This window comes from Eschrichtius robustus, chromosome X (genome assembly GCF_028021215.1).
Source record: "Eschrichtius robustus isolate mEscRob2 chromosome X, mEscRob2.pri, whole genome shotgun sequence".
In the NCBI taxonomy this organism is placed as follows: Eukaryota; Metazoa; Chordata; class Mammalia; order Artiodactyla; family Eschrichtiidae; genus Eschrichtius; species Eschrichtius robustus.
Window position 1 is genome coordinate 82,537,569 of NC_090845.1, and position 22,617 is coordinate 82,560,185.

A 22,617-nucleotide genomic window follows, 5' to 3' on the forward strand; every position below is an offset into this window, starting at 1 on the left:
AACTGCTGTGAAACTGGGGCGGGGCGGGGGCAAAACAAGGGGGAGAGGAAGCCCTAGCTGAGGCAGAACAGGAGGGAACGAGCTTGGCCACAGCTCCCGGGCCCCAAAGGTACCAGCTGCTCCTCTTGCAGGAAGACGCTGGGCTCAACCTGTGAAACAGCGGAGTCAGGGAAGAGCCTCAAGCCAGGGCCAGCCCCCAGCCCTGCTCAACAGCCAGGACTGTGGGAAGGGGTACGGTGTGTGTAACACTCACTTCAAAGGGTCTGGAACTTGTCAGCCAGGTACTGCATGGCGGCTGCAACAGGGACAGGCATTAGCAGGCGCTCCAGACAGAGGGATATAGAAGCCCGTCCCCCTATCCCCGTGAGGAACCGCCTAGCCCTGCAACCTGAAACCCCCTCCAGACCCGATGCAAAGAGCTCTGGGCCTGATCACTCCCCACCACCCAAATTGAATGTGGAACCGGTTCCTAAAGGGAAACAAAATGTGCCAGCAGCTCTCATGCTGTGGGCCGTGCCACAACCAGTCAGAACTCGTCACACAAACAAACAAACAAACAATCCAACAAGAACCTTAGAAGCCACACCAAGCAGCAGTTCAAGGAAAAAATCAACGAGGCATCTCTAAAAGTCCTATCAGAAGGAGATTCCCTAGGACTGGTCTGGTTGGCAAAGTGTGCATGCAGTCCAGACAGTACTTTGCTACTTGTACACACGCCCAGCTGTACATGCACAGCCGGCTCCAGGGCCAGGCCTGCTAGGTTCTCCTCCCCACAGGGATGTTGGTCCCTGCGAGGCCGACTGCACCTGCAGCCCACCCCCACCCCAGGTGCCCACCTGGGTTCCGCACTAAGACACCGCTCTCTGTCCCTGGTTCCTCATACCAAGTTGCTCCTTAAGGTCGTCTATTTCTCTCTGTAGCACGAGACACTAGGCCAGCAGACACAGGAGGAAGAGAAATGATCAGTATACTCTGGCCTCCTCTCTCCTCCACCTTCTCCTCTCTCCAGGGCCCTCCATCCCAAAGCCGGGTGGCTAGACTGGCAAGGGCTCCTCAGTGGAAAGGAGGTGGGCTCCCTCCGTGGGGTACGCGATGGGGGCCCCACACATGTCAGTTGAACTTGGACCCAGATCCCGCCCTCGAGTTTGGGCCTGCATTTCCAGGAGCCAGAGGAAGCATTACCCAAGGACAGCCCGGCGTTCCCAGTGGCTGCTGCTGCCTTTCCGGTCTTGGGGGATGGTCAAGTGGCTCCCGGTCACCTGAGAGGGAAAGGACACACAATCCAGCTTCCCAGGCTCCCAGTGAGGTGGAAAGGGCCAAGCGGGGTCTAACGTGAGGTGAGGCAGCACCACCCTCCGCTGGCAACAAGCCGCCCCTGCTCTGCCCAGCAGCCCGAACCTTCTCTCTGGGCCTGCCTCCCCTGTTCCCCGGGGGCAGCCATTTCGCCACCGCGGTCCCCAAAGACTGTGGCTCTGGATTCGACCCTCCCAGAGCTGCAGCCACAGCCAGCACGTGGGAGAGCAATGTGGGCGAACAGGACTTAACAGAAAAGGCTGTTCCCCTGCAAGTCTACACCTGGAGGAGCTGTTTGGGGCACTGCCACCGATCACCCCGGCCGCACAAACCCCACACAGAGGATGTGGCGGCTCAAGGCCAGCCCTGCCAGCACCCCGTCTCCTGTGGGAGAAGCTGCCTGGGAGCAAGGCTGTGCCCCCAGCAGAGACAGAGCCAGAGGTTTCTGTCCTCAACCCCTCTCCCCTCCCCTCATATCAAACCCACGACACTCACCTGAGGGGACAGGCCCCCTGGGCATGACTTCTCCTGGGTTCAGGGCCAAGGGCTCTGAGTTTCCTGGATCTTGGGGGCCTCTGGTGTTGAGGTCGCCACTGCTGGCTTTTCCACGATGCATGCGTGGAAAAGATGTGCCTGGCCTGTAACCTGGCAGCTGAAACAAGAATTTCTCACCGATTTGGACTAAGGATGTGTGTCTGTGTGTGTGTGTGTGTGTGTGTGTGTGTGTGTTTGTGTGTGTGTGTGTGTGTATGTGTGTATGTGTGTGTGTCTGTGAGACAGAGAGAGAGAGAGAGAGAGAGAGTGAGTTGTGTGATTCGGGGCCGGGGTGAGGCAGGGAATTGGGAAGGGAATTGAAAGGCTGATCTCATTAGCACTTTCTCCCTCAGTCAGCCCCAGGCCAGCAGGCAGAGCTGATCTAGGGACAACAGTGGGGCACTGAGAAAGCCCAGGTCCCCTGCAAGGAAGGTCTGGGGAACAGCTAGGAAGTAGGATTCAGGAAGCTGGTGAGTCTAAATACTGAGGCTTTTCGGGGAAGCTTTTAAGGGATCCCCCGACCCAATTCAGCTACCAGCCCTCCCTTCCGTCCCAGCCCCAGTCTCGCAGAGGAGGCTGGAAACAGGCCAAGGGTGGAGAACCGGGCCCAGCACACCCGAAGTGCTACCTTAATGTTTGTCCCTAGTAAAAGGAGCCCGATCTGGCATCCTAATGACCCAGTGACCGAGGGGCACCCAATGACGACCCCTGAGGGATGGACAGAGGCAGCATGGGTGAAGACGTGTGTCCTGGGGGCGGTTGGAGCGGGGGTGGGGGAAGAGTGGGGAGAGAGGAGGAGCATGGCCTACTCACTTGGCCCTTTGCGGCTGGGTCTCTATTTGGGTCCTTATCTTCTCCCGCCACCGCCTCAGACTCCCTTGCCCGCCTGGCCACGGATTTCTTCCCAGCGCCGGTGTGCTTGGACTGTTCGGTTCCCAAAGGGACCAAGGTATACCTCTTGGCTCTCCCAAGCAGCGGAATACCAGAGATTGGGGGCAAGGTGGCCGGTTCCAGGGCAGTTGCCGAGATTCGCTCTCCCCCGGAAGGGAAGGTTGTCCCCAGGGCAAGTTTGGAGGCTCCCCTGAGGGATTTCTTCTCCTGGGCCCCCTTCTTCCTAGGAGTGACCCGCGGCAGGCCACCTGCAGCAGCAGCAGCAGCAGCAGCTCCCGGGTAGCTGGACCTGCTGCCCCCGTTCCCCCAGAGCACGCTCCGCATTTTCTTAGGGGAAGAGATGCCCTGCTCTCCCACGTCCTGCGTTTCCACAACCGAAGTGAGTCCTCGCGGAGCCGAGGACAGGGAAGAGCCTGGCACGTGAAGGAAATTCTCCCTGACTTGGAAATTCGAGTGTCTGGGAGTGTCCCCGGGATCCTCGGGTGTGCTGGGCTCGGCCTGGCCTCCTCCTCTGGGGTAAGTGCTCACCGTCATCAGCTGTGTCTCACTGAACTCATCTGAGGACTCGGGGTCGGACAGCAGCCAGGCCAGGCCTTCCTCGGGGAGCCGCTGGCGATCCGCAGCCACGTTCAACCTACGCTTAGGGCCTCTCTTAGGGTTCCCCCAGGCCCGGCCCGCTTCGGGCCCACCGAGGTGGAGAGGGCGGGCCGGAGCCGGCGGCGCTTCCCCACAGCTCTGGTCGGGCGCTCCTCGACCGCCGGGACCCGCCTCGAGGCCGGCCCACACGGCGGACACTTCGAAGGCGGCGCAGCTCTCCAGGGACGGGTGTCTGCGGACGCCCAGCACGTCCCACCCGGCCAGCTGCAGCAAGATGGCCGCCGCAGACTCCTCGTCCAGGTGCACGAGGTCCCTCGTGTCGTCAGCCGGGGAGCCAGGTCGGCCTTCGGGGCCGCACGGCACCGGCCCTCCCGCTTCCAGCATCTCCCGCTCCGACTGGAAGCCCTCGGGGTCCGGGAAGCCGCCCCCGCCCTCGCCGCTCCGCGGCTCCCCGGGCTCGGGGCCTGGGTCGGGTCCCCACGGGACTGCGGGGCCGGCCGGGCCGACGCCGGCCCGCTCCCCGCCCTCTGGGCCGAAACCCGTTCCCCACACCCACACAGACGCCTCATCGGGGGAGCTCATGTCGCGACCCTGGCGGCGCCGGAACCGGGGCGACGGTCGATGGCCCGAGTCGCGGTCGCGGTCGCGGTCACCGCGGGTGAGGCGGGCGGCGCTCAGAGGGCAGCGGCAGCCCCCTCACGCGCCGCACGAGCTCGCCTCAGACGAGACGACGCGCGGCTTCCAGCGCGCCTCCCACACCCGCGCCGCGGCCTCCTCATTGGTCCGGGCCCCGCCAACCAGCGGGCGCCTTGTTCGCCTGCCGCCTCGAGGCCTAACCAATGGGGTCGAGGGCCTCTGGTTTGCCCCCAAGCCTGTGGGCGGTCCGGGCAGTGGGCTGGCGAAGGGGATGGTGGGAGTGCCTCCCTCTGTCAAGCCTCTCGGCCCGCCTCCTCCTGTCCCGCCTCCCCTTTCCAGTTAGAGTCACAGCTCCGAGCCTCCGTCTCCCATCTACACAGGGGGTCGGGGAGTGAGGGCGCTGGGCTCCACGGGTGGTGAGGATGAAACGTCAAGATGGAGGCGCTGGACGCCTAGCACGCGCCGAAAGCATTTGCCAGCCTCCCTTCCACCGCAAGCCTTACGACCCAACAGGAGAATGGGCACAGGAGTCCCGCAGTCAGTGATCAGGGGTCGGCCAGAGAGCAAAGGGATCGTATTTTCGTTCTGTAAGGTCTCTGTCTCAACTGCTCCATCAAATGTGGCTCAGCAAACGTTACTGGCAGGCGGGTTTGGCGGACAGACGACTGGGGTTGGCCTCGCTCCCTCAGCCCTTCCCCCGCTCTGCGGCAAATTCAAAGAAGAGGAAATCGCAGTGGCCAGTTACACCCCAAGAGATGCTCCCCACCGCTGATCCTGGAGATGTGAGCTAAAACCACGAATCGGGTTTCACACACTAGGTTGACAACCTTCAAAGAGCTTAACCATTCCGAGGGTGGGAGAGGTTAGGAGCAAACCCCTGTGGCGGTGGTGCAAGAGATCCATTTGGGAGGTAATCTGGCAGAACCCATTGAAAGCAACTTAGTGCCAGCACGGACTCTGTGCCTGGCACTCTTCTAAGCGCTGGGCATAAATAGTAATGCATCCGCGTGACACGCCTAGAACTATAGCACCAACTATTACTGGCCTCTTACCGGTGAGGAAACAGGCACTGAGAGGTTCAGCCACTGGCCCAAGGTCATTCGGCTCGTGGGGATCAGCGGGCAGGATTGAAACCAATCAATCTGACTCCAGAGTCCTTGCTTTGAGCCCAAGATCTTAAAACTGGAAGGAAAAATAAAAGCTATTTCCTCTATGTTCCAGCAAGTCCGCTGCCTGGTACTTCTTCCGGAGACACGCTGGTACCTGTAGTGTGCAAGAACACAGGCACAAGGGTGTTGGTGATGGGAAAAACTGGGAACACTCCAAATTCCCATCAGTAAGGAAATGGATGAATGCAACGTGGCTTAGCATCCAGTAGCATAAAGCGTGGCAGTCCAAAGGAATGCATCAGGCCATTCTCACAGCTTTCGAAAGCATCCGCCTGACTTCAAACTGTAAGTTGCAGAACGATGGCTTTGGATTCACATTTGTAAATTAAAGCACTTGCGTGCGTGGGCACACACACACACACCAGTCAACCCTATGTAATATATGAGAATTCATTCAAGTATATGTACAAGTATGTTTTAAAGTTTTGAAGGACGCACAACCAAGGCCTACCAGTTGTGATGGTGGTGGGTGTGGATAGCCAGGTGTCTCTCAATTTTTCTTGGAACTGTCAGTTCTCAGCTTCCCTGAGCTGAGCAGTACTGATGTCTGGGGAGTGGTCCCTCTCTTGGTTTCTATATGGCCCATGGATGTTAGAATTTCCCTTGTCTGCCACCCAACTCCTACTCTGACACCCCTCCATTCCTCCCATACCTTCCTTCTGCTCTTTCCCTTTCATTCTCCTCTGCCTTCAGTCACCTCTCTCTCCTGCATCCTGCTCTGGCTGACCTCCTGGAGAGTCCTGGGATGTCTGAACCCCTCTTGTCTGTGGAACTCAAAGGCCCAGTTTTCTGGGTCTGCACCTGAGAAGCTGGCCATGCTGGAGAAGTTACAGAGCAGGGGAGATTGGGTGCACTGTAAATCTGCAATCCTCCTCCTCGAGCCTGCCCCCGATGGTGCCTGCCTGTTTGTGGATACCGCCCTCTTCCACTTCTCCCGGTGACTTTTTAAGTCATGGTGTGCTATTTCAAATATGTTAAAATGAATAAGGAAGGATATAGCAAAATCCCCTGCATCCACCAGCATCCTATGAAACATTACCAGTGGATCCAGTGGAAGCCTCCGTCTTCCCTCTCACCATTTCCACTCCCTTCCTCCCTCCCCCATAGAGAGACTCCCAGAACTTCTTCTCACCTTCTCCACTCTCTTCGTCCCTGTGGCTCTCCTACCTGCTCTTCCCCTGCATCCCATACGTCTCCAATGATGTCACTAATCTCTGCTCTACCCCCCTACACTCACCAGGATCCAATACTGGTTTTGACTTACTCTCTTGGCCTGGGGTGGGAGCCAGTGTCAGAGGTTCCTCTTGGCCTTCCCAAGGTGATAGCTCTTACTCCACAGACCAATGACCCAACGTGCAGGTCATTGCTCCAACTGCCAAGTGTATCACTTAGAATTATCAGCTTGGGGACTGGAGAAATGACCCCTATGTTGGTCCAGGGACCCAGTCAGCTCACCGTGAACTGATATCTATCCCCAACTCCTTTTACTGCCAGAACCTCATAAGCCCCACTCTAACAGGGCCCCATCATGACACTTTGGGCTTCCGGGATCAATGTCAGCTCAGAACCTGTGGCCAGTAGTCCTAGACATGTCTGTGTCCAGCGCCAGTGTGCAGTCACCCAAGCATCTAAGAAAACTGCTATAAACATTTGCATACAGATTTTTTGCGAATGTAAGTTTTCATTTCTCTTGGGTAAATATCTAGGAGTTAACTTGCTGGATTGAATCGTTAGTGTATTTTTAACTGTTTCCAGAGCGTCTGTACCATTTTTTGCATTCTCACCAACAATGCAGGGGAGTTCTAGCTGTTCCTCAGTCTCTCTAGCACTTGGTATTGTCTGTATTTTGTTTTTATTTCAGCCATGCTTATAGCTATGTTGTGGTATTTCATTGTGGCTTTAGTTATTTCCCTAATGACTAATGAGGTCAAACATCTTCTCAATAGCTTACTGGCCATCCAGTAAGCACAACGTCAGTTCGATTTCTTTTTTGCTCATTATTTATTGGGTTGTTTGATTTCTTATTACTGAATATCGAATGTTCTTTATCTCTTTCGGATACAAGTTCTTTACCATGCGTGCTTTGCAAATATTGTTTCCCAGTCTGTGGCTTATGCTTTCAAAAACAAAGAAACAGACAACACAATTTAAAAATGGGCAAAGGAATTGATTAGATATTTCTCCAAAGAAGACACATAAATGGCCTACAGGTATATGAAAAATGCTCAACATCACTAGTCATCAGAGAAATGCAATTCAAAACCACAATGAGTTATCACCTCAAAACTGTTAAGATGGCCAGTATTAAAAAAAAAAAAACAAAAAACAAAAACTTAAAATAGCAAGTGTTGGCAAGGAAGTGAAGAAAATGAATCCCTTGTGCATTGCTGGGGGGAGTGTAAAATGGTGCACCCACCATGGAAAACAGTATGGAAGTTCCTAAAAAAATAAAAATAGAACTCCCATATGATCCAGCATTCCCACTTCCGTATATTTACATTTACATTACAAACTAATTGAAATCAGGGTCTTGCATAGATTATTGCACTCCCATGTTCATTGCACCATTATTCACAATAGCCAAGAGATGAAAACAACCTAAATATCTATCAACAGGTGAATGGATAAAAGGTAGTATATATAATGTATACATATAACAGAATATTATTCAGCCTTTAAAAAGAAGGAAATCTTGCTATATGCTGTAGTATGGATGAACTTTGAGGATATTATACTAAGTGAAGTAAGCCACTCACAAAGGACAAATACTGCATGTTTCCACTTATATGCGGTATCTAAAGTAGTCAAACTCTTAGAAGCAGGAAGTAGAATCCTGGTTGCCCAGGGCTTGGGGGAGGGGGAAATGGGGAGTTGTTGTTCAATGAGTATAGATTTGCAGTCATGCAAGATGAAGAATTCTGGAGATCTGATTACTACAATGTTCATATAGTTGACAACATTGTACACTAAAAAATTTGTTGATAAGGTCGGTTTCATATTATGTGTTTTTGCAATAAAAATAAATTAAAAAACAAAATGCCTTATTCAGTGGCTTTTCATATATTCCCAGTTGTGCATCTATCACAATCAATTTTAGGATATTTTTGTTAGCCCAAGAAGATGCCCTGTATCCCTTAGCCATCACCCCCTACCCCCCAACCCACCCCAGCCCTATAGGCAAGTAATAAACTACTTTCTGTCTCTATGATTTGCCTAGTTAGGAAATTTTGTATAAATGGAATCACGCAATATATAGTACGTTTTGTCTGGCTTCTTTCACTTAGTATAATGTTTTTGAGGTTCGCTCATGTTGTAGCATGTATCAGTACTTCAGTTATTTTTATTGCCAAATAATATTCCATGGTATGGCTATACCACATTTTATTTATACATTCTTCAGTTTATGTTTATGGGCATTTGGGTTATGTTTAGTTTGGGAATATTATGGATAATATTCCCAAACTAAATGCTGTTACGAATATTCATATACATCTTGAGTTCATGAGTTTTTTTGTGAACATATGTTTTCAGTTCTCTTAGGTAGATCCCTAGGAATGGACATTCTGGATCATATGGTAACTCTATGTTTAACTTTTTAAGAAAATACCAGAATATTTTCCAAAGAGATTCAACTATTTTACATTATCACCAGAAGTGTATGAGGATTCAAATTTCTCCAAATCCAAATATTTGTTATTATCTGTATTTTGGATTATAGCCATCCTATTGTTTTTGCAACATGGTATCTCATTATGGTTTTGATTTATATTTCCCTACTGACCAGTGGTTCTGAACATCCTTTCATATGCTTATTAACCACTTCTGTACCTTCTTTGGTGAAATGTCTATACAAATCTTTTACCCAATTTTTTAATGGGGTCATTTTCTTATTTATTTATTATTCTTATTCTTTATTCTGGATACAAGTTCTTTGTTAGATCTGTGACTTTCAAATATTTTCTCCCAGTCTGTACCTTGTCTTTTCATTTTCTGAATAGTGCCTTCTGAAGCATAAATGTTTTAAATTTTGATGAAGTCCAATTTATCAAGTTTTTCTTTTATGGATCATGCTTTTGGTGTTATATCTAAGAAATCATTGCCTAACTCATGTTTACAAAGATTTTTCTCCTAGGGTTTCTTTTAACAGATTTATAGTTGTAGGTTTTACTTTTAAGTCTCTGATCCGTTTTGCATTAAGTTTTGTGTGTGCTGTGAAGTAAGGTTCTAAGTTCGTATTTTTGCATGATATCCAGTTGTACCAGCACCACGTGTTGAAAAGACTATCCTTTCCCCATTGAATTGAAAATCATTGACCATAAATATAAGGAGAGTTCGTTATTTCTGAACTCTCAATTCTGTTCCATTGATCTATCTCTATGCCAGTACTACACTAACTTGATTATCTGTATTTTTATAGGAAGTAGTTTACTATTATAGTAAACTATTACTATAATACTACTAATACTATAGTAGTATAGTATACTATAGTAGTATTATAGTAATAGTTTATAGTTTTGAAATCAGAAAGTGGACGTCTTCCAGGTTTGTTCTTTTTCAAAGTAGTTTTGGATATTCTGTTTTGTTTTGTTTTGTTTTGTTTTTCATTTCCATATGAATTTTTGGATCAGCCTGTGAATTTTTACAAAGAAAGCCTGCTGAAATTTCGATAGAGATTGAATTGAACCTATATATCAATTTGGGGAGAATTACCATATAAATAGTGAGTCTTACAACCATGAACATGCAATGCCTTTCCATTTATTTAGATCATCTTGAATTTCTCTCAACAAACATCAATTTGTGTTTCTCAGTGCATAAGTATTACATTTGGTTTGTTAAATATATGCCTAAGCATTTTATTCTTTTTGATGCTATTGTAACTAGAATTAAGTGTTCCTTAATTTCATTTTTGGATTATTTGCTACATGTATATAGCAATAAAATTTGTTTTATGTATTAATCTTGTATTCTGTGATCTGTTGAACTTCCTTATTAGTTCTACCATTAGAACCATTCTTGTGGATTCCTTAGGATTTTCTGCATATGAAATCATGTCATCTGAGAATAAAAAAATTTCCTTTTTTATTTCCTATCTGGATGACTTTTAGGTCTTCTTCTTCCCTGTTTGAACTGGCTCAAACTTCCAGTGCAATAATGAATAAAAGTAGTGAGCATGTCTTTGTTGCTGACTTTAGGGGAAAAGTATGCAGTCTTTCACTACTAAATATGATGTTAGCTGTAGGTTTTTCATAGATATTCTTTATCATGCTGAAGAAATTTCTTTCTATTCCTAGTTTTTTATTGTTTTTATCATGAAAGGTGGTCGAATTTTGTCACATGCTGTTTCTGTGTCAGTTAATATGATAATGTTTCAGTGCTTTCTTCTTTTAAAATAGTGTATTACATAAACTGATTTTTAGATGTTAAACCAACCTTGTATTTCTAGAATAAATCCCACTTGGTTATGGTATATAATCCTTTTTATATGTTTCTGAATTCAGTTTGTTAATATTTTCTTGAGGGTTATTTCATCTATATTCATGAGAAAGATTGGTATGCAATTTTCTTTATTTTGGATGTCTTTGTGTGTTTTGGGCATCAGGGTAATTGTGCTGGTCTCAGCCAATCGATAGTGATACTGTCAGCTAGAAATACCTGGAGGCACTCACCTGGACTCCAAGGCGAGCCCCCACAGATATTTCCCCTTTCAGAACCAATGTTGTGGTTGAACTAGCCCTTGTGGTTCTTATTATAATTGCAAGATGCACCTCAGCAATAACCTTTAGGAAACTTTGAAAGGAGGAAGTTTATTACTCACAAGTCCTGGAGGGTACATGGCATGCCTTGGACCACACAGAAAGGTTGTGGGTGGAGAAAGAGAGCTGGGACCTGGGGTTATGTTTTTATCGGGGTCAAGAGTGAGGGGCCTAGGGTTTCTCAGATTCACTCTTTATTGATGAATTTAAAACAGAATGGGAATTAAAGTACAAGAAGGGAAAAACAGGCAGCCAAAGGGTCAGTTATCTAAGTCAATCAGAGATCTCTAAAACAAAGGAAACTTCAGGGGTGTGGTGGCCTGGCTCTTTACCTAGTCGTGTAGCTGGCAATTTGTTCTTTTTGATATAGCTGTCTTTGAAGTGGTGCCTCAGCAATCAGAAGCTTAATGTCAGGCACTTGCATTACAATTAAAAAAAAAAAAAACTGTCAGAGGCTCACACTACAGTAATATTGGCCTACTAGAGCTATTTTGAAAGTGTTCATTCCTCTTCTGTTTTCTGGAAGAATTTCTGGAGTGTTGCTATTATTTCCATCTGAAATGTTTGATAGCATTCAGCAGTGATGCCATCTGGACAGGAGCATCATTGTGGGAAGATTTTTAATTATTAATTTAATTGACTGTCTATTATTGAGTCTGTTTTGAAGTTTGTGTCTCTCTACAAATTTTTTCATTGCATATATGTGTCTAATTTGTTGGTATAAATTTTTTCATACTATTTTCTTATAATTTTTAAAATTCAATAGGCTCAATGGTGATGTCTCCTTTTTCAGTCCTGATTTTAGTGATTCCTTAGGAATCTCTTTTTTTTTTCTTGGTCAGTCTGCCTAAGGTTTGTGATGTGTTATCTTTTGGTTTCATTGTGTTGTCCAAAAAAATTAATCAATAGTCAATCTAAGAAAAATGGACATTTTTCTTTGAGCCAACCTGAGGACTATAACATAGGAGACAATCTTCAGAAAACTCTGAGGACTGTTCCACCCATTGGAGGTAAAACCGTTATATAAGTTTTTGAGACAAAGTAGCATATTAATAGTTTACATAGTCCAACAAGGCGAGTAGTGGGTATTAATGACCCATTACAGGATTGAGAAAGGAAAGTTACTCTTAAGGAGTTACCTTGCTGGTTCCAGGAGGAAATTTCTTTTCTTCCTTTCTTTCTTTTTTTTTTTTTTTTTCTTTTTTTTTTTGGCGTGTGGGCATTCCTGTATCTTTTAAGGGGATCTAGTTAATGTATAATGTGATGCACAAATCACACTAAAGGGGAGGGGGTAGTGGCTCAAATGGGCAGAGAGAATTTTATGTTTAAAATTTTTCTTGTCCTGCCTGAAAATAATTTTATTTCATTAATTCCACTTTTGATCATTAATCTTTCAATAGAAAGCATTAGGTGATCAAGTATTTGGTCCCTAAATGTTAGGGTTGTTCTTTACCTGCCTTGGGTCCATCATGTCCCTCGATGCTGGGTCCTAATAGCCCGGTTCTTTCTTTCCTTTTAGGGGGTGGTACTAGTAAGATGTCTGGCAAGGAATAAGGGTCAATTCCAAGTTGTCCAATAGGACTTGCACCAATTTTACCTTGCATGTGCATTGTGCATGTCCATTATTTTATAGAGAACTATAGATGTGATCAATAGTTCCCAGTTGTTTAGATATCATTATCTTAGTAGGAGCAGGTGATACACAGTGCAAAAAACAAGAAACTAAAACTTTATAAGTTACACAAACTGTAATCAAAGTTGGCAATAGGAGGAACAATATCATTAGTAAAGATTTAAGCCAATATCCTCTTGAACCAAACCATTTTCCTAGCATTTCCCTTAAACTGGGAAGAGGATCATTCAGAGTGGAAATCTGATTTTTCAGACGCACCATAAGGGGGGGTTGCATTACAAGACTCATCAGGTATAAAAACACAACATTCACTATGTATTATAGCGTAAGCTCCCCCTTGAGAGGTGTTAGAATATTGAGGGCCATGCAATTCTGTAGGACTGCTTTTCTCATCATGGAAATTTCTGAACTGAGCAAACACATGGCTTGGTTACTATCATTTAAGGATTGCTGGGTGAATTTTGTTAAAGCCTCTATATGAGTAATGATATCTTCTATTCCAAGTGAAGGAATAAATATTGCAGCCAAATAATCATACCATTGGAAAACCGATTGAACCCAACATGCCAACATGGAAAGCAGAATGACAGCAGCTGTTTTCAAGGCTACCTGTAGGTGACATTGAGCCTAAAGGAAACCAATTGTACACCATCCTAACCAATCTGGGGAGATCCAAGGCCATAAATTTGTTCCATAAACCTATTGGGTCCTGTTAGGAGCTATCCCACCATTTTAACATCTAGTGAAAACCGTCTTTCAGACCTTGAAACATACACCCAAAGGTTATCAAACATTAGATAGGATTAATTTGGGATTTAAAAACATTGACTAATGTGGATCCGATGCCATCGTTCTGCAACTTGCAGCTTGAAGTCAGGCGGATGCTTTCGAAAGCTGTGAGAATGGCCTGATGCATTCCTTTGGACTGCCACGCTTTATGCTACTGGATGCTAAGCCACGTTGCATTCATCCATTTCCTTACTGATGGGAATTTGGAGTGTTCCCAGTTTTTCCCATCACCAACACCCTTGTGCCTGTGTTCTTGCACACTACAGGTACCAGCGTGTCTCCGGAAGAAGTACCAGGCAGCGGACTTGCCGGAACGTAGAGGAAATAGCTTTTATTTTTCCTTCCAGTTTTAAGATCTTGGGCTCAAAGCAAGGACTCTGGAGTCCCAGAGCAGGGATTAGGATTTGGACATCTTTGGGCATGATTACTCTGCCCACCACACCCAGCTCCCTCTCCAGAGCTCACCTACACCTACCTTCTTTGTTTGTATCAGTTCCCCCCAAGAGTCAGAGAGAGCAGTTGGCCTGTGGTTGGGCTGGTGCTGGTGCGGAGCGGGTGGGGTGGGGAGGGGGCATCTTCCCAGTAATTGGGCAGGGAGCAGAAGCAGGCAGGATGGGGTCTAGGGCTCTCCAGGCCAGCCGCCACTGTCTCCCAGGCTGGAGAAGGGGCTTGAGGGGAAAGGCAAATGGGGTGAACTGAATGAGGGTGGGGTTCTGACCTCCTCCTACACACGGGGGCCAGATGTATGACCTGCCACTATTTCCCTCTGGAACTGGAGAGCTCAGGGCCAAGCCACAGCCTGTGATATACATGTTCCCAGCAACATTTTTCTGTGGTAGTTGGTCAGAACACGGAACAGAGAGATTGTGTGCTCAGTGGAGGGAAGGGAGGCAGGGAAAATGCATCACCAAGGGTTGAGGTCACGCCCTCCCATGTCACCTCCCTTTCAACAAGCTTCTCTATTTCCTCACACTGGTGACCACAGCCCCGAGACCCCCTCTGCCGACAGGCGGTGCTGGTGCTGGTGCTGGACTTCTCCCCGGGCACAAGTTGCCTGCACGTCTCGGTGAGCAGAAACCTCAGCTGGAAGGTCTCTGCCAAACTTAGTTACGCAGACAGCAGCGAGATGTGCTACACCGCCAAGCAATAACCAGTGGATCAGGCTCAGGGTCAAAGCTGTAAACTAAGCAGTCAAGCCCACCTTCTCCAGGGAGGGGTTTGAGTGGAAGGATTAAGTCCCACGAACGTTCTTTTCTGACCCTGAGGTCTGTGACTGTCCCATCCCACATGTGGTCTGTCCACCTGAGCTCATGCCATGAACTCTGGAAGCGAGTCAGGGTGAGAATATGGGGGAAGGGTGGACCCAAGTGCTCCCCATTGTCCAGGTGCAGTCACTCCTTACTTCCCATCCTCACTGCGCCCATCCTGCCCCCGTCCCAGGTAGCTCATGTTGGGTGGTCTCATATATGGGTCCCCTGATTCTAAGATGAGCTACTCTGAGGAGCCACCCTTCCCAATCTCATTCCATCCACACCCACAGTAGTTGTCAGACATCATAGGATCACAGAGTAGGATCGAGAGCCTCCTCCAGCGAATCCAACATTTTGAGCATCCCGACACCCTGTCGTGGGGTTTGGTGACTTCTGCATCATCCCCCTCCTATGTTTTGGGAATTTAACAACAACCCTTGAACAAAACAGATCCGACCCTTGCTTTTGCTCATTCAATGCCTTACAGAACCTGGACCAGCCTCTACTCCCTTTACGCCCTGAATCACACCTTTCTCCCTCAAGGGAGATTGTCCCTGATTACTTTTATTCACACACAGGGACACACAGTCACCAACCTGGAATGTCCTATCTACCATCATACCCCCTTTTGTGTAGTAAAACACCGGTCTTTCGGGAAGGGTGTCAGGCAGAACCACCCTCGCCTCACTCAAACACAAATCTGTCCCTCTGAGTCTCAGGCTGGTACAGCCCTGGGTCCCGGCTGAGGGAAGGAAGTGCTCCCCAACCTCCAGTGAGGGGGAAATCGAACATGGAGTTCAGACTCAATCTCGTGTGTCCTAAAGAGGCAGTCTGGGAGATTGAGCTGGGACACGGAAATATCATTTCCAGGAAAATCTGTGTCATGGGGCGGGTGGAAGAGTATTTGACGGGGACCATGCAAGAACACAGACCTACTAACCACACTTGCCATAGAACCTGACGGGCCAATTTCCACTCAAGGGTATAGAGACGACCAGGCTGGAGGAGGGTGGTCAGCTGGCTAGGGCAGGGAGGATGTGAAAGCTTCCAGATTGGAGCTCTGGAAGGGGGTCATGAGTTCCTGCTGATGGGGAGGGGGAATGGCAGAGATGAATGGGAACCGCCAGACCCCAAAGGAGGGGGGGGGGGGTTTGGAGAGAACTAGAAGAGGGCCTTCGGGGGAAAGGGAGGACGTGCCAATGTGGCCTGGCAGAGCACACACAGGACCCAGACCTGGGACACTCCGCTGGCTTGACTGCAGGGATGGTAGCAGAGGCTGGCCCAGAGTCCCCACCACAGGATGCCAGAGATACTGTTCTGGAAAAGGCTCTGACGTGGAGCAGCGCCCCGCCCCGGCCCCCTACCCCTACCCCTACCCCTCCAGAGAGAAGGCAGAACACAGAACACAGAATATGAGAGGTACTTTAATTGGAAACTGCTGTGAAACTGGGGCGGGGCGGGGGCAAAACAAGGGGGAGAGGAAGCCCTAGCTGAGGCAGAACAGGAGGGAACGAGCTTGGCCACAGCTCCCGGGCCCCAAAGGTACCAGCTGCTCCTCTTGCAGGAAGACGCTGGGCTCAACCTGTGAAACAGCGGAGTCAGGGAAGAGCCTCAAGCCAGGGCCAGCCCCCAGCCCTGCTCAACAGCCAGGACTGTGGGAAGGGGTACGGTGTGTGTAACACTCACTTCAAAGGGTCTGGAACTTGTCAGCCAGGTACTGCATGGCGGCTGCAACAGGGACAGGCATTAGCAGGCGCTCCAGACAGAGGGATATAGAAGCCCGTCCCCCTATCCCCGTGAGGAACCGCCTAGCCCTGCAACCTGAAACCCCCTCCAGACCCGATGCAAAGAGCTCTGGGCCTGATCACTCCCCACCACCCAAATTGAATGTGGAACCGGTTCCTAAAGGGAAACAAAATGTGCCAGCAGCTCTCATGCTGTGGGCCGTGCCACAACCAGTCAGAACTCGTCACACAAACAAACAAACAAACAATCCAACAAGAACCTTAGAAGCCACACCAAGCAGCAGTTCAAGGAAAAAATCAACGAGGCATCTCTAAAAGTCCTATCAGAAGGAGATTCCCTAGGACTGGTCTGGTTGGCAAAGTGTGCATGCAGTCCAGACAGTACTTTGCTACTTGTACACACGCCCAGCTGTACATGCACAGCCGGCTCCAGGGCCAGGCCTGCTAGGTTCTCCTCCCCACAGGGATGTTGGTCCCTGCGAGGCCGACTGCACCTGCAGCCCACCCCCACCCCAGGTGCCCACCTGGGTTCCGCACTAAGACACCGCTCTCTGTCCCTGGTTCCTCATACCAAGTTGCTCCTTAAGGTCGTCTATTTCTCTCTGTAGCACGAGACACTAGGCCAGCAGACACAGGAGGAAGAGAAATGATCAGTATACTCTGGCCTCCTCTCTCCTCCACCTTCTCCTCTCTCCAGGGCCCTCCATCCCAAAGCCGGGTGGCTAGACTGGCAAGGGCTCCTCAGTGGAAAGGAGGTGGGCTCCCTCCGTGGGGTACGCGATGGGGGCCCCACACATGTCAGTTGAACTTGGACCCAGATCCCGCCCTCGAGTTTGGGCCTGCATTTCCAGGAGCCAGAGGAAGCATTACCCAAGGACAGCCCGGCGTTCCCAGTGGCTGCTGCTGCCTTTCCGGTCTTGGGGGATGGTCAAGTGGCTCCCGGTCACCTGAGAGGGAAAGGACACACAATCCAGCTTCCCAGGCTCCCAGTGAGGTGGAAAGGGCCAAGCGGGGTCTAACGTGAGGTGAGGCAGCACCACCCTCCGCTGGCAACAAGCCGCCCCTGCTCTGCCCAGCAGCCCGAACCTTCTCTCTGGGCCTGCCTCCCCTGTTCCCCGGGGGCAGCCATTTCGCCACCGCGGTCCCCAAAGACTGTGGCTCTGGATTCGACCCTCCCAGAGCTGCAGCCACAGCCAGCACGTGGGAGAGCAATGTGGGCGAACAGGACTTAACAGAAAAGGCTGTTCCCCTGCAAGTCTACACCTGGAGGAGCTGTTTGGGGCACTGCCACCGATCACCCCGGCCGCACAAACCCCACACAGAGGATGTGGCGGCTCAAGGCCAGCCCTGCCAGCACCCCGTCTCCTGTGGGAGAAGCTGCCTGGGAGCAAGGCTGTGCCCCCAGCAGAGACAGAGCCAGAGGTTTCTGTCCTCAACCCCTCTCCCCTCCCCTCATATCAAACCCACGACACTCACCTGAGGGGACAGGCCCCCTGGGCATGACTTCTCCTGGGTTCAGGGCCAAGGGCTCTGAGTTTCCTGGATCTTGGGGGCCTCTGGTGTTGAGGTCGCCACTGCTGGCTTTTCCACGATGCATGCGTGGAAAAGATGTGCCTGGCCTGTAACCTGGCAGCTGAAACAAGAATTTCTCACCGATTTGGACTAAGGATGTGTGTGTGTGTGTGTGTGTGTGTGTGTGTGTGTGTGTGTGTGTGTGTGTGTGTGTGTGTGTGTGTGTGTGTGTGTGTGTGTGTGTGTGTGTGTGTGTGTGTATGTGTGTGTGTCTGTGAGACAGAGAGAGAGAGAGAGAGAGTGAGTTGTGTGATTCGGGGCCGGGGTGAGGCAGGGAATTGGGAAGGGAATTGAAAGGCTGATCTCATTAGCACTTTCTCCCTCAGTCAGCCCCAGGCCAGCAGGCAGAGCTGATCTAGGGACAACAGTGGGGCACTGAGAAAGCCCAGGTCCCCTGCAAGGAAGGTCTGGGGAACAGCTAGGAAGTAGGATTCAGGAAGCTGGTGAGTCTAAATACTGAGGCTTTTCGGGGAAGCTTTTAAGGGATCCCCCGACCCAATTCAGCTACCAGCCCTCCCTTCCGTCCCAGCCCCAGTCTCGCAGAGGAGGCTGGAAACAGGCCAAGGGTGGAGAACCGGGCCCAGCACACCCGAAGTGCTACCTTAATGTTTGTCCCTAGTAAAAGGAGCCCGATCTGGCATCCTAATGACCCAGTGACCGAGGGGCACCCAATGACGACCCCTGAGGGATGGACAGAGGCAGCATGGGTGAAGACGTGTGTCCTGGGGGCGGTTGGAGCGGGGGTGGGGGAAGAGTGGGGAGAGAGGAGGAGCATGGCCTACTCACTTGGCCCTTTGCGGCTGGGTCTCTATTTGGGTCCTTATCTTCTCCCGCCACCGCCTCAGACTCCCTTGCCCGCCTGGCCACGGATTTCTTCCCAGCGCCGGTGTGCTTGGACTGTTCGGTTCCCAAAGGGACCAAGGTATACCTCTTGGATCTCCCAAGCAGCGGAATACCAGAGATTGGGGGCAAGGTGGCCGGTTCCAGGGCAGTTGCCGAGATTCGCTCTCCCCCGGAAGGGAAGGTTGTCCCCAGGGCAAGTTTGGAGGCTCCCCTGAGGGATTTCTTCTCCTGGGCCCCCTTCTTCCTAGGAGTGACCCGCGGCAGGCCACCTGCAGCAGCAGCAGCAGCAGCAGCAGCTCCCGGGTAGCTGGACCTGCTGCCCCCGTTCCCCCAGAGCACGCTCCGCATTTTCTTAGGGGAAGAGATGCCCTGCTCTCCCACGTCCTGCGTTTCCACAACCGAAGTGAGTCCTCGCGGAGCCGAGGACAGGGAAGAGCCTGGCACGTGAAGGAAATTCTCCCTGACTTGGAAATTCGAGTGTCTGGGAGTGTCCCCGGGATCCTCGGGTGTGCTGGGCTCGGCCTGGCCTCCTCCTCTGGGGTAAGTGCTCACCGTCATCAGCTGTGTCTCACTGAACTCATCTGAGGACTCGGGGTCGGACAGCAGCCAGGCCAGGCCTTCCTCGGGGAGCCGCTGGCGATCCGCAGCCACGTTCAACCTACGCTTAGGGCCTCTCTTAGGGTTCCCCCAGGCCCGGCCCGCTTCGGGCCCACCGAGGTGGAGAGGGCGGGCCGGAGCCGGCGGCGCTTCCCCACAGCTCTGGTCGGGCGCTCCTCGACCGCCGGGACCCGCCTCGAGGCCGGCCCACACGGCGGACACTTCGAAGGCGGCGCAGCTCTCCAGGGACGGGTGTCTGCGGACGCCCAGCACGTCCCACCCGGCCAGCTGCAGCAAGATGGCCGCCGCAGACTCCTCGTCCAGGTGCACGAGGTCCCTCGTGTCGTCAGCCGGGGAGCCAGGTCGGCCTTCGGGGCCGCACGGCACCGGCCCTCCCGCTTCCAGCATCTCCCGCTCCGACTGGAAGCCCTCGGGGTCCGGGAAGCCGCCCCCGCCCTCGCCGCTCCGCGGCTCCCCGGGCTCGGGGCCTGGGTCGGGTCCCCACGGGACTGCGGGGCCGGCCGGGCCGACGCCGGCCCGCTCCCCGCCCTCTGGGCCGAAACCCGTTCCCCACACCCACACAGACGCCTCATCGGGGGAGCTCATGTCGCGACCCTGGCGGCGCCGGAACCGGGGCGACGGTCGATGGCCCGAGTCGCGGTCGCGGTCGCGGTCACCGCGGGTGAGGCGGGCGGCGCTCAGAGGGCAGCGGCAGCCCCCTCACGCGCCGCACGAGCTCGCCTCAGACGAGACGACGCGCGGCTTCCAGCGCGCCTCCCACACCCGCGCCGCGGCCTCCTCATTGGTCCGGGCCCCGCCAACCAGCGGGCGCCTTGTTCGCCTGCCGCCTCGAGGCCTAACCAATGGGGTCGAGGGCCTCTGGTTTGCCCCCAAGCCTGTGGGCGGTCCGGGCAGTGGGCTGGCGAAGGGGATGGTGGGAGTGCCTCCCTCTGTCAAGCCTCTCGGCCCGCCTCCTCCTGTCCCGCCTCCCCTTTCCAGTTAGAGTCACAGCTCCGAGCCTCCGTCTCCCATCTACACAGGGGGTCGGGGAGTGAGGGCGCTGGGCTCCACGGGTGGTGAGGATGAAACGTCAAGATGGAGGCGCTGGACGCCTAGCACGCGCCGAAAGCATTTGCCAGCCTCCCTTCCACCGCAAGCCTTACGACCCAACAGGAGAATGGGCACAGGAGTCCCGCAGTCAGTGATCAGGGGTCGGCCAGAGAGCAAAGGGATCGTATTTTCGTTCTGTAAGGTCTCTGTCTCAACTGCTCCATCAAATGTGGCTCAGCAAACGTTACTGGCAGGCGGGTTTGGCGGACAGACGACTGGGGTTGGCCTCGCTCCCTCAGCCCTTCCCCCGCTCTGCGGCAAATTCAAAGAAGAGGAAATCGCAGTGGCCAGTTACACCCCAAGAGATGCTCCCCACCGCTGATCCTGGAGATGTGAGCTAAAACCACGAATCGGGTTTCACACACTAGGTTGACAACCTTCAAAGAGCTTAACCATTCCGAGGGTGGGAGAGGTTAGGAGCAAACCCCTGTGGCGGTGGTGCAAGAGATCCATTTGGGAGGTAATCTGGCAGAACCCATTGAAAGCAACTTAGTGCCAGCACGGACTCTGTGCCTGGCACTCTTCTAAGCGCTGGGCATAAATAGTAATGCATCCGCGTGACACGCCTAGAACTATAGCACCAACTATTACTGGCCTCTTACCGGTGAGGAAACAGGCACTGAGAGGTTCAGCCACTGGCCCAAGGTCATTCGGCTCGTGGGGATCAGCGGGCAGGATTGAAACCAATCAATCTGACTCCAGAGTCCTTGCTTTGAGCCCAAGATCTTAAAACTGGAAGGAAAAATAAAAGCTATTTCCTCTATGTTCCAGCAAGTCCGCTGCCTGGTACTTCTTCCGGAGACACGCTGGTACCTGTAGTGTGCAAGAACACAGGCACAAGGGTGTTGGTGATGGGAAAAACTGGGAACACTCCAAATTCCCATCAGTAAGGAAATGGATGAATGCAACGTGGCTTAGCATCCAGTAGCATAAAGCGTGGCAGTCCAAAGGAATGCATCAGGCCATTCTCACAGCTTTCGAAAGCATCCGCCTGACTTCAAACTGTAAGTTGCAGAACGATGGCTTTGGATTCACATTTGTAAATTAAAGCACTTGCGTGCGTGGGCACACACACACACACCAGTCAACCCTATGTAATATATGAGAATTCATTCAAGTATATGTACAAGTATGTTTTAAAGTTTTGAAGGACGCACAACCAAGGCCTACCAGTTGTGATGGCGGTGGGTGTGGATAGCCAGGTGTCTCTCAATTTTTCTTGGAACTGTCAGTTCTCAGCTTCCCTGAGCTGAGCAGTACTGATGTCTGGGGAGTGGTCCCTCTCTTGGTTTCTATATGGCCCATGGATGTTAGAATTTCCCTTGTCTGCCACCCAACTCCTACTCTGACACCCCTCCATTCCTCCCATACCTTCCTTCTGCTCTTTCCCTTTCATTCTCCTCTGCCTTCAGTCACCTCTCTCTCCTGCATCCTGCTCTGGCTGACCTCCTGGAGAGTCCTGGGATGTCTGAACCCCTCTTGTCTGTGGAACTCAAAGGCCCAGTTTTCTGGGTCTGCACCTGAGAAGCTGGCCATGCTGGAGAAGTTACAGAGCAGGGGAGATTGGGTGCACTGTAAATCTGCAATCCTCCTCCTCGAGCCTGCCCCCGATGGTGCCTGCCTGTTTGTGGATACCGCCCTCTTCCACTTCTCCCGGTGACTTTTTAAGTCATGGTGTGCTATTTCAAATATGTTAAAATGAATAAGGAAGGATATAGCAAAATCCCCTGCATCCACCAGCATCCTATGAAACATTACCAGTGGATCCAGTGGAAGCCTCCGTCTTCCCTCTCACCATTTCCACTCCCTTCCTCCCTCCCCCATAGAGAGACTCCCAGAACTTCTTCTCACCTTCTCCACTCTCTTCGTCCCTGTGGCTCTCCTACCTGCTCTTCCCCTGCATCCCATACGTCTCCAATGATGTCACTAATCTCTGCTCTACCCCCCTACACTCACCAGGATCCAATACTGGTTTTGACTTACTCTCTTGGCCTGGGGTGGGAGCCAGTGTCAGAGGTTCCTCTTGGCCTTCCCAAGGTGATAGCTCTTACTCCACAGACCAATGACCCAACGTGCAGGTCATTGCTCCAACTGCCAAGTGTATCACTTAGAATTATCAGCTTGGGGACTGGAGAAATGACCCCTATGTTGGTCCAGGGACCCAGTCAGCTCACCGTGAACTGATATCTATCCCCAACTCCT

At 51.2% G+C, this 22,617-nt stretch overlaps 2 protein-coding genes across 2 annotated transcripts; both read right to left on the reverse strand.

Annotated features, from left to right (window-relative positions):
- Window positions 1–254: 254 nt before the first annotated feature.
- Window positions 255–3,897, reverse strand: LOC137756791 (uncharacterized protein CXorf49 homolog). The gene is made up of 5 exons (XM_068533319.1): window positions 2,641–3,897; window positions 1,789–1,945; window positions 1,183–1,259; window positions 884–929; window positions 255–295 (listed from the first exon to the last, which is right to left on the reverse strand). Exons 1-5 carry the CDS (start codon window positions 3,895–3,897, stop codon window positions 255–257), a joined length of 1,578 nt encoding a protein of 525 aa, XP_068389420.1.
- Window positions 3,898–16,235: 12,338 nt separating this feature from the next.
- On the reverse strand, window positions 16,236–19,911 carry LOC137756789 (uncharacterized protein CXorf49 homolog). The gene is made up of 5 exons (XM_068533318.1): window positions 18,652–19,911; window positions 17,770–17,926; window positions 17,164–17,240; window positions 16,865–16,910; window positions 16,236–16,276 (listed from the first exon to the last, which is right to left on the reverse strand). Exons 1-5 carry the CDS (start codon window positions 19,909–19,911, stop codon window positions 16,236–16,238), a joined length of 1,581 nt encoding a protein of 526 aa, XP_068389419.1.
- Window positions 19,912–22,617: the final 2,706 nt, after the last annotated feature.